Genomic DNA, 12,056 nt, shown 5'->3' with positions numbered 1-12,056 from the left:
GAATTTTTTTAATATATAATTATTTTTGTACATTATATACAAGTATGACCAAATATTTGACCAATTTCCGACCAATTTCGGTCGGAAATTTGGAAAAGTTTTAATAAATAATTATTTGTGTACAGTATATACAAGTATGACTAAATATTTGACCAATTTCCAACCGAAATCAGTCGGAATTTTTATTTTTTTGCTGTCAGAAAATTTTCGTTGACTTTTGCGACCAAATACTCTTATTTTCGATTTCGGTCGGAAAGCCTTGGACGGAAATCACCTTATTTCTAGTAGTGAGGAAGATATATATATTATTTGCAAAAGTTTAATTAGGTTAACGCATTAAAGTTTAATATTCCAATTTAACCCCGTAAAGAAAACAAGAAACCAATAGCTAATTATAATTTTGTAGGTTGAGGGGCAGGTAGATTGATTGGAAAACCATGTAACAACTCAATTGTATAGTTCAAAATAGAAAAAGTTAAATGAGGTGGTCTGGAATTTGCAGTTCTACTGTGCTATGTGTTTAGTCCATGTCAACTAACAACATTTTACCCTAAACCCTAACTTTAGACTTATATATGAAGATGACCGGTACTAGTGAATCATTCTATTATAATCTGTACAAAACCCAAAATTCATCTAACCGACCTATTTTCACCTAGTGTTGCCGGGAGGGTAAATGGAAGTTACCGGGGGGTTAAAACACGATGCTACGTGATTTGAGAGGTTGGTCATAGACTCAACAGTCACAGTAAAGCGAGAAATCCGGCAGAGAATATAGGGGGGTACGGAATAGAAACGAAATCAATAGTATTAGAGCAGGATGTGGGAATCTGAAGAAAACGACAAGTCTCATATATAAGGGGAAAAGACTTTAAGACCAAAGTTGGGTTTGAGATGGGAACAGTCCAATAATTGAACACCCACGCTAATCCGACATTCATAATATTGTCGGTACTAAATAAATGCATCTATCAGTCCACGTTTTCTCTAATAATCTTTTCCTGTTCTTACACGCTCAGGGTCGTTGCATTTGAGTGTTTTTTTAAGCCTCCCGCTCATGTCTTTCAAAATTATTTGGTTGGTTTTGCCCTTTTGACCCCATCTACATTATTGCTTCATTTGGTAATAATTTCACTTGTTTCATTCCGCTTTTGACTCATTTCTCCCTTCGGTTTTTTATCACTTTGACCGTCTTTGAATGTACTACGTACTCCTACCATTGGAACAATCCGACTATTGCAGCTTGTTAAAATAAGATCAGTAATGTAAAAGAAGTAGCAAAAGTAGAAACTCTTCTTTGTCCAAGTTTTAAAAGGGAACGAAAGTAAAATGTTGTCCTCTACTAAACTTAAAGCATTTATGAATGACCGGAAAATATGGACTTAACTAATTTACACATATTAAGAATTAACGCTTAATTTGAAATATATTTAAGTGGAATACATGGCTTGTTGTAATTACTGACAATGACCAATTGTGCGTTTCATAAAATGATAACTAGCCAGAGATTTTCTCAGAATAATATCTTCACTTCACTTAGTGTGTAAATTTTGTATAACTAGACAAGGATTTTCTCAAAATATTACAAATCGATTCTGACCAACAGTGTATACACTTTCTTTATGATTAGTTTGGTTTAACAAGGATATGATTAAGTGAAAAGATATAGTAATTCAGCACTTGCGACATATTACTACCTCCGTGTCAAATTATATTAGTTACTTTCTTTTTTAGTCTTTCAAAATAAATGACATATTTTTAAATTTGGAAATAATTCAACTTTAAACTCTTTATTTTATCCATTTTACCCTTAATGAGAAGCTTTTATAACCACACAAATGTCATGCCCCCACAAAACTTTTAACCCTTAAGTTTTTAAGACCATAAGTTTCAAAACAAAAAAAATCTTAAATTTTGTACCAAATCAAACAACATCATCTAAATTAAAACGGATGGATTATGTATTATTTGTCGACTATGTGGAGGTCACTTATATCACTAATTAATGGTTTAAACTACATAATAATAACAGAAGCCCAAAACAAACAAATAAATATATAAATAAGGTTGTAAGTGGTATCTCCAATTAAATTGAGTGAGGAATATATTTAATTATTGTCTGCGCCGATCCTCTCCATTATAGATTATTCTGCAATATTAATTGTCTAACACACTGAGTGAACAATATACTGAGTGAATGAGACACGTTTATTTTATCATATACTATAATCAAAATATAGCGCAGGTTGAAGCATAATAATAAATACAACTTACAAGGAGCCTCCGCGCTCGTATAGTACTTCTAGGAAGATTACACATAATGGAGTAGCAAATAGGTAAAAACTAGTATTATAATGTCATAGCCGTATCTATTACCTCGTGAGTTGTAACGGCAACCAAATTATAATTAAACAACAAAGTAAATGCAGAACTGCACACCTGTATAGGCACAAGGCCATGATCGGACCAATGATGCTAAATCCCACTAATTAATTTTCGTGGATTTAAATCGTGCTTAATTAATTAACGAGTAGTATAGCGTCCACTAAGAAAGAAATAATCAGATAATTGGTGTTGTACATGTGGGATAATGTGTATGGGAATAGGTTAGCAAAAGCCTCCATTTAGGAGCCAACCCCAAAACAAAAAGCCGTTTTCGAGCCGTCTGAATATATCCATAGCTAGCAAAATAAAAAACCCTGCTAAAGCTGCTCTCTGTTCTTTAGCACATAACCCTCAGAATTCCTCAGGCCTCCTGTTTCACTGAGCACTACGCAGATTCTCTCTCTCTCTCTCTCCCATAAAAACCCCACCACATGCTTCCATAAACCCCACATCTTTCTTTCACTTCATTAAACATATAGGAAGTCTCTGTCCTTCTTCTTAGTTCAACAGCCAAACAAGCGAGAAAGAAAATGCCTTCAGACGTATGTGAACGAAAAGCTACCAAACAACAGCAAGGAGGTGCACCGGCACCGGAGCCGGAGCATCTTCCTTGTCCACGCTGTGATTCAACCAACACAAAATTCTGCTACTACAACAACTACAACTTCTCTCAGCCACGTCATTTCTGCAAGTCGTGCCGCCGTTATTGGACACACGGCGGCACACTTCGAGATATCCCCGTTGGTGGGGGTAGTCGCAAAAATGCCAAACGCTCCCGTACAATCACTACTAACAACACCAGTAACAGCACTAGCAGCTGCTTGTCCTCCACGCTCTCTCCTCGCGACTACCATCACGCGCCTACCCCATCACACGTTTCTCCATTTTTGGTTCCTCTAACTGCCGATCATCACGGCGGGCCACTACCCTTTGACGTGAAGCCGAATGTGAACATGTGCGGGAGTTTTACTTCGTTGTTGAGCAATACTCAAGGGCCTCATGGTCTTTTAGCACTCAGTGGGTTTGGGCTTGGAGTTGGGCCTGCAATTGAAGATATGGGCTTTGGCCTTGGAAGGCCCATTTGGCCATTTCCTGGTGTAGTCTCGCATACCAGTGTTGATCATAATAACAGTAATGGTGCTGGAGCTAGTATGTTGGGCAACACGTGGCAGCTTGCTAGTGGAGAAGGTGGATTTGTTGGAGCTGGAGGAGATTGTTTTAATTTCCCAGATCTTGCTATTTCAACGCATGGAAATGGTATGAAATGATTGTTTAAGGAAATTACGAATTGGATTTTGTTAAACTTTAGGGTAGTATACCCATGTTTTTAGAGTTTATAATCTAGTTAGCTAGCTATATCAAAGTAGAAAATGCGAAATCCCAGAAAAATCAAAACTCTGTATATTTTTGGTTTTCATTTGCGCCAGCTTCTTGGCATTTGGAGTGTTGTCTTAGAATTCGGGACTGCAGTTTCTCCATCATCAGTTGTCATTTGAGTCAGAAAGCCTTTTGAAATGGTTGTTGTACTTTGTTTGTTAGACAATATCACCTACAAAAATGTCCCTCTCTGCCTCTTGTTTAATTTCTAGTACTTCTTTTGATTGAAGATGATTGCAAACTATAGTCCATCTGAATATGCAGGCATTTTGAGGAAAATAGGATAAAATATATGTACTAGTAGTAATCTTGAAACCTTCTGTTTTTTTCACAAAATTGGACAAAATGCTCCGTATAATTTTGTAAATGGAAAGGAAGATAATTTTTCTAAAATTCCCTTGATGGTTAATGGTTAACATTAGACACGTAGCCACTCGGGCCTCAGCAGCATTGGCTTGTTTGAGGTTTATACTATAGGTTTAATAATCTTTAAAAGTGCTGTTATTCCAAAGTTTGGACAAACTACTCAACTTCAATCATAGTCATAAAAGATACAAGGATAAAGAATTACCATAAGTAGCTACTCAAGTTCAATATAATAGTTAGCCAGGGTGTTCTTCCAAAATTTTAAAAATTTGTATCACCGAAGGATTGGGTCATTACTATATATTCTCCACCAGTTTTTATCCAACCAAATTTAGCCTAATCTACTTATTTGACGCCCTAAAAGTATAGCGTATTAAAAGGAGGCATTGACAAAGTATTTTACTTGTGGTGGCACGTGTAACTCACAAGCTACATGACATAAACTCCATAGTAAGTTTTTATTTTAATATTTTAGTAATCTAAATATTATTTAAAATATATTAGATTATATATAAAATGATTAACATTCAAGAAAGAATTATAACATTAATTTAACTATCTAAGGACGGTCATATAATTGCATTGTGAAATTGTAACTCACCAAACTATTAATTATAGGACAATACGTTATACAGGTTATGCTTAAATACTTAAAAGTAAAGTGTATAAGGCATGTAGGACAAACATAAATGAAATAAATTCTCAAATAAAAGAAAACATGTAAACTGCAGACGAGGGAACTTTGCGTCAATCAATAGAGATATTAGGCCCTAACACTTGGAGCTTCATGATTCCCTTTAGGAGTCGTTTACTTTGTAATAAAAGTTATATCGTGATTATAATACGAGATTAAATGATAAAGAATTTAATATTTAGTGAATTTACGTTGTTTGATAAATATTTGGTTTATTGAATTAATAAAAAGTGGCATATATAATACTCCATGTAATACGTGTTTCGTTTCATAATATATAAAATTGCATTAAAAAAAATTTAAAAAATTTAACCTTTGACTATGTGTCACGATCCAAATTTACTTGACTAACACCCGGCACACTACCAGACCTGAGTAATTCAAACTGTATATACACCCGAACCATATGCATAAAAATCAATCTAATTACGGAAGCTTTTTAAAAGTCATATATATTTTCAAATTAATTCATTGAATATTTTTCACTTCAAAACTGTATATGACGTCTTTCATAATAATAATAAAACCAAATAAAATAAATATCTATTTTCATATATCTCATATGCAATCTCATTAGTACAACTCAAAACAACTATTTATGGAGTCTCTATACCAAAAAATAAAAATAAGCACTTGGGAAATTCTCAACTAAAGAAAATAAGAATAACATGACAGCTACCATGAAATAGAAGTGATGTCTCGCCATATATCTCGGGAAGAGAGTCATCCTAGCCATATGTTCGCTTATGACATAGCACACTTCATCCTAAGATATGTAAAGTAAACTAGGCCTATAGAAGGGAGGCCTATGAAGGCTAAGTACACCGTCACATACTCAATAATTATAATAAACTCTTTCTAACTTAAGGTCATGGGATAAAACTTAATGAAAAAAATAATGCATTCAATATTGGAAAAATTACGCGGCACTTCAAACATTTATACTATATTTATCATTCATATCTATACTTTCAGCAAATTTATCATTCGTAGCTATATTTGAATTTTATAGCAAATTCACGAAATAAGAGAATAATTGTTTTGAACTGAAACAAGAGAGCAACAACCTCTCGTAGCTCAGTTGGTTAGAGTGCCAACTTATTTAGCGGAGGTCTTGAGTTCGACTCTCAACAAGAACATTTTATTTTTCTATATTTCTGTATTTTACCTTAGTTGTATTCGTTGCGCGAACAAATACAGTCGATACATGTTGTATTCTTTGTATACACCCATATATACAGTCGATACAAGTCGTATCATTTGTATACACCCTTGTATTTCGCCTTGGACAATTGATACATATTGTATTCATTGCACGAACGAATACAGTTGAGACAAGTTGTATTTGTGCGCATTTGAATACAAGTGACACAGGTTAGTTACAATTAAATAGTAGCTACAAATTATAATTATGCAAACTATAGAGTTAGTGGCTCTAAACAATAGTGGTTTACGAAAATTCCTCTTCAATATTTGATATAAAGCGGTAAATAATCATGTTATTTATCATTTTAAATGAAAAGATAAGTAAGATGTAAATAATTATATAAACTTTTAAAATATTTATATCTATTTATGACTGTAATAATAATCATACAAACCATTTCAATTTTATTAAGTAATTTAAATCACTTTCGGTCCTTACTCCTTAGGTCTAAACATAAGAAAATTATTCTTTATCTTTCACAAAAAGTACTATACCGACACCGACATAACAAACAACCACCATGTGATCAAACCTAGCAACAAGTTTGACCCTAGCTGTCTGGATGACTTCCCGTAGTGTCGTGTAAGTAGACTTAATCTCATTACCTTAAGTAATGATAATTTGCCCTCACAATGGGAAGCTTTATCCCACAAAACTCGGCTTAGCCTTAGTGTAGAAATCCGGCTATCCGTTTTGAGTATTATAGTCTCGTTCCCCTATTTATTGCATAATTTGTGTTTGTCTGTTGTTATGTAACTTGAGGGGGTGGTTGGTTTGGTTCCGGGATGTTTCGGAATGAATTAAGACCCTTACTTTCAAGGTTGGAAGTCTAAGCTGAAAGAGTTGACTGAATGTTGACTTATGTATAAATGACTATGGAATATAATTTTGATAGTTCTGATCGCTTCGTATGGCAATTTTAGACTTAGAAGTGTGTCCGGATATTGATTTGGAGGTCCGTAGATATTTTTAGCTTGAATTGATGAAAGTTGAAAAAAAAAATAGAAGTTTAGAGAGTTGAGAGGTTAGACCGAGAGTTGACTTTGTGGTTACCGGGCTCGGATTTTGGTTCTGAAAGTTGGAATAGGTACGTTGTGTCATTTATGACTTGTGTGCAAAATTTGGGGTCAATCGTTATTGGTTTGATAGGTTTCGGCATCGATTGTACAACAACGACGACCTAGTAAAAATCCCACTAGTGGGGTCTAGAGATGGTAGTGTGTACGCAGACCTTACCCATACTCTGAGGGAGTAGAGAGGCTGAATTGGGGAAGTTAGAAATTTATTAGTTTCATTATGCTTGAATTGGGGTGCGATTAGTATTTTTGATGTTGTTTGATGTGATTTGAGTCCTCGACTAAGTTTGTATAATGTTCTAGGACTTGTTGGTATGTTTGGTTGAGGTCCCGGGGGCCTCACGTGGATTTCAGATGGTTAAGGGATTGAAATTGGACTTAGAAGAGTTGGTGAAGTTGCTCATTCATGTGCTTCTGGTTTCCTCTTACGCGATCGCTATGAGAGGGACGCAATCACGGAGGGTGAGGTCCGGCATGTGGGAGTTTATTCTATGTGATTGCGTAGTTAGGGTTGCGATCACGGCGCCTTGAGGGAGTTGTGTTGCGCGATCGTGTGGGAGAATTCGCGTTTGCGGAGAAGGAAGATGAGGCCTCGGAGTTCCACACGTTGTTCATCGCGATCGCGTAAGGATATATGCGATCGCGTAGGTCAATGAGATCGGTCAACGCGTTCGCGACCTAGAGTGTACGTTCACGTAGAAGGTTTTTGGGCTACTGAAAATTTTGTTCTTCGCGATCGCGAAGGGAGTTTCGTGATCACGATGTGTGACCATTAGGCAGACTATTAAAATATCAAAATCGAGCGTTTGAAATCATTTCTCATATTTTGAGCTAGAGACCTCGGATTTGGGCGATTCTTGGAGGGATTTTCAAGGAATTAATTGGAGTAAGTAATTTTAACTCGGATTTGGTTAATATACATGAATCTATCACTATTTTTACCATTTAATTAGCGTTTTGGGTTGAAAAAATAGAAAAAATTATAGAAACTTCATATATTTTAATTTGAGAATTTGAAGGTCGAGTTAAGATCGAAATTGAGTAATTTTGGTATGGGTGGAGTCGTTGTTGAATGAATCTTCAGATTTTTTTTAATTTTGTTGGATTATGAGATGTGGGCCCAGGGTTGACTTCTTTTTTTTAAACTTTTGTTAAAGAACCTAGCTTTATCATATGGAATTGATTCATATAGCTTGTATTGATTGTATTAAGTTGTTTATGCCTAGATTCAAGTCGTTCGGAGGCCAATTCGCGAGGCAAGGGCTTGTTGGAGTAAGGATTTACGCGGGTTAAGGTAAGTAACACTTCTAAACTTTATATTGAGGGTATAAATCTTCGAACTACATGTTATGTGATTGGTGTTGAGGTGACGCACATGCTAGATGGTGGGCGTGTGGGCGTGCACAGTAATAATTGTGACTCAGTTGATTCCGTAGAACTATGGAGTTATCTAATCTCGATATTATTTATGTGTTAGATAATTTGAACTGTGATTTATGTTTGAAATCATGTTTAGGCTATATGCTGGTATTGTTGGGACCCACATAGGTCGTTCTTTGATGTTCAGTTATTTTTTTAAATTGAAGTTATGTTCTCAATCACACTCATCATTTGCATATCATAGCGCATTCTCAGTTACCATTTATTGTTACATTATGTATCATTATTTTGTGTTGATTGACATGAGTGTTCTAAGCTCGAGAGACTGGAGATATTGATAACTGAGTGAGGTTGAGGGCCTGATTGTGAATGATATTGATGGAATCGGGTTGCACGCAACGAGTTTATTAATTGATAATGGGATCAGACTGCACGCCGCGACATGTATTATTGATTCATGGGATCGGGTTGTGTGCCGCAGCAGATTTTATTAGCGCTTGGGCAGGATCCGTCCCTCCGGAGCCTGACATATCAGCAGTGAGCGCAGGTACCGTACAATGTTAAGTGACTGAGTGTGATGAGTGAGAGTTGAGACAGTCAGATTGAGTACTCTAAGAGTGTGAGTACGCGAGGTTATCATTGTGATGCATTGCATATGACATGCAGATGTATAGACGTAACAGTTCTCATATCAGTCATACTTGGCATATTTTATATGTGTTGAGCTTAAACTGATAAACTTGAAAGCATGTCTGCATTTCTGTATTGTGTACAAAGTAATTATGAGTTTTCTCCGAGATATTATTGTCATTTTCCTTTCATATATGTACTGTTATAATATGGATTTGGACTGTACCTATCTGAGTTCGTCATTGCTTTCAGCCCAAGGTTAATCATGTTACTTATTGAGTACATTAGGCTAGTTGTAATCATACTATACTCTGCACTTCGTGTGCAAATCCAGGTACTTCTAGGCACGGCGGTTGCTAGATTTTGAGCTTCATATGCTTGGAGACTATTGAGGTAGATGCCTTGGCGTCCGCATATCTCGACTCTCCTTCTTTCCAGTTTATAGCACTGTTCTATCTTCCTAGACAATTGTTTTAGCAGTTAGGCTATGCTAACATTTTTGTAGCTCATGTACTCATTGACACCCGAATTTTGGAAATATGGTATTTGAGTCACATTATTTCTTATCGACTATTTATGAGAGTTATTACTGTTAAACATGTTTCATCTTGTTTTCAATTTAAAAATGTGTAGTTATTTGTGAATGTCATCTTGCCTAGTACCATTATAGACGCCATCACGACATGTTGAGTTTTGGATCGTGACACTTAGAATGTATCCCTACACCAGCATGTGAAGTTTCATATTTATGAATTCAATATTCGAACCAATCCCGGTAGTTTTCACTAGTAACTTTCAAAATATTTAATATTTCAAAAATAAATTCTATCATAGTAGCCTCGTGGCCAAACCAAACCAAACCATTAGAGCAAAATCAAACACATAATCCTTTTTATGATAAATTCTTTAGCAATTTAACATTCATCTTTTAAAAATACAATGAGTGCTATTCATTAATCAAGTTTCAAAAGAAATAATTCTCATGAAAATATATTTTAGCACTCAAATATTTTATTTTTTATCAACAACATAATTTTTTAATAAAAACTCATAATGTCAGCCTCAAGTTTCATTTTGCCAACAAAAAATTATAACAACATGACACTATATATGTAACATATATCTTAGTACATGGAGACAGAGACATACATATCCGCTCGTCCTCGTAAGCGCAAATATATATATATATATATATAAACCTAAAATCATGCTTTTAGAGAAAATCCCTCAAAAAAGAATAAGTTTTAATCAACTCGCCTCAACTAAAGTTCAAACAAAATACCATGACGCTCCAATTTGATTAAAACATTTAACACCACCAACAAGCTGATATCTACAAGTAAATAGCCTAATTACATCAAAACATAACACAAATTATTCATCAATATCCATTTATGGCTCAAAGTTGGCTACAAGCCTCCAACAACTTAAATCGTCCAATAGGTTCACTTACTAGCCTATTTAATTCCATTCTTATTATTCACTACCCATTTGAAGTCATTAATGACACTGTATCAATTGCCCAATGCTACCAAGTTACTATTCATTGTCTTCCTCAACCAACATTTGTAAAATATTCAACTCAACAATTACTTACTTGATCACTTTCAATTTAGCTAACAAATGACTCAATAGGTTCATTACATTCACCAATTCTATTTCCAATAACACTATTCACCTTCTCCATTATTTTTTCAAGAACGTTATTCATGCCATGAATTAGAGTTTTATAATTTAACATTCCAACCATTAAAGCTAGTAACAAATGCTACAAATACTTCTAACTACTCATAATAAATGAGTTTGAAGTACTAGAATTACCTCTTGTAGACCAAATTTAAAATATTAGAACTTTAGTTTTTTTTTAAATCTTGAATATTTGAACCAACTCCTATGGATTATAATCCATTTATATGTTAATAAATACTAGCATTAAAGAGTGTTGATCCATTATAAAATATACTAAAAAAACTCATCTTGACTCGTTATCTAATGCCTTGGCCGGTCTCCGTTAAAGCCCTCTCAAACCTTTTTCAAAAGTCATTTTTTTTTCTCTCCCGTAACTCTTTCTATTTACAAATGACATCACGTCAAACGCACGCATTGCGATCCGGCTTTTCCTTGTGAAAAAAATCTGCGCACGTTGGATTCTAAACGCGTTGTTTTTGCCATTTCTTTCTAACTATTTTTAAATTTAATTTTTAATTTCTTTTGACTATTTTGCCACTTCTAACCACTTCCATCATGTACTAAATTTATGTTAGCATATTCTAATCATTCATAAGCCTTCGTACGGATCCATACATAATTTAATATTAGCTTTATTATTCTCTTAAGCTCATCTATCGTCCGAATTGACTGCAACATTTATGAAGCTTTACACAAAGATCTTTAAAAAAAAATTAACATTCATGATTTGATTTTTCAAATCTTGGGATTAGTTATCCTGCATTGAATGTGGTATAAAAGTTTACTCCCTCCAGTCCATTTGATTATTTTTGGCTATTGTCACACATATTAAGGAATTCACCTTTTAACATTAATCAATAATAAAATCGACCATATTAACCTCTACTATCTCTTCATTAAAAATATGGAAAAGACCAAAACTACCCCACAAGTATCGAAATTGGTACAAAAATGGTCCATCCACCTGTTTGAATAAAAATTCCCCTACAATTATTTTTTGGCTCAGCATTGCCCTTTATACTAATATACCTTACTGGAAAAAGAAAAAAAAAATAATTAACATCGACATGTCACAGTTTCAATGGCCTGACTTAAACCCCATCCTAGTTATAATTTAAACCACCCGTAAGTCACCCAAATATTGATTCGCCTTGATTTTAAAATACAACTTCTATATCGCTCTTCTTCCCCTTTTCTATCATTAGTGTTTAGCCCCCTTTCTACCATTAACGACTGGTTTTAAATGTGAAAT

General features: G+C 34.6%; 1 protein-coding gene across 1 annotated transcript; it reads left to right on the top strand.

Annotated features, from left to right (window-relative positions):
- The first annotated feature begins 2,665 nt into the window (after positions 1-2,665).
- Positions 2,666-3,953, top strand: LOC104088698 (dof zinc finger protein DOF3.4). Its single transcript, XM_009593421.4, has one exon. It carries the CDS (start codon positions 2,916-2,918, stop codon positions 3,651-3,653), a length of 738 nt encoding a protein of 245 aa, XP_009591716.1. The 5' UTR covers positions 2,666-2,915; the 3' UTR covers positions 3,654-3,953.
- Positions 3,954-12,056: the final 8,103 nt, after the last annotated feature.

The sequence above is a fragment of the Nicotiana tomentosiformis genome, chromosome 2 (genome assembly GCF_000390325.3).
Source record: "Nicotiana tomentosiformis chromosome 2, ASM39032v3, whole genome shotgun sequence".
In the NCBI taxonomy this organism is placed as follows: domain Eukaryota; kingdom Viridiplantae; phylum Streptophyta; class Magnoliopsida; order Solanales; family Solanaceae; genus Nicotiana; species Nicotiana tomentosiformis.
This window is presented reverse-complemented; position numbering and strand designations above follow the sequence as displayed.

Bases quoted from the DNA above. Each gene is read 5' to 3' on its own strand.
- LOC104088698 (XM_009593421.4), top strand. From the start codon at position 2,916: ATGCCTTCAGACGTATGTGAACGAAAAGCTACCAAACAACAGCAAGGA.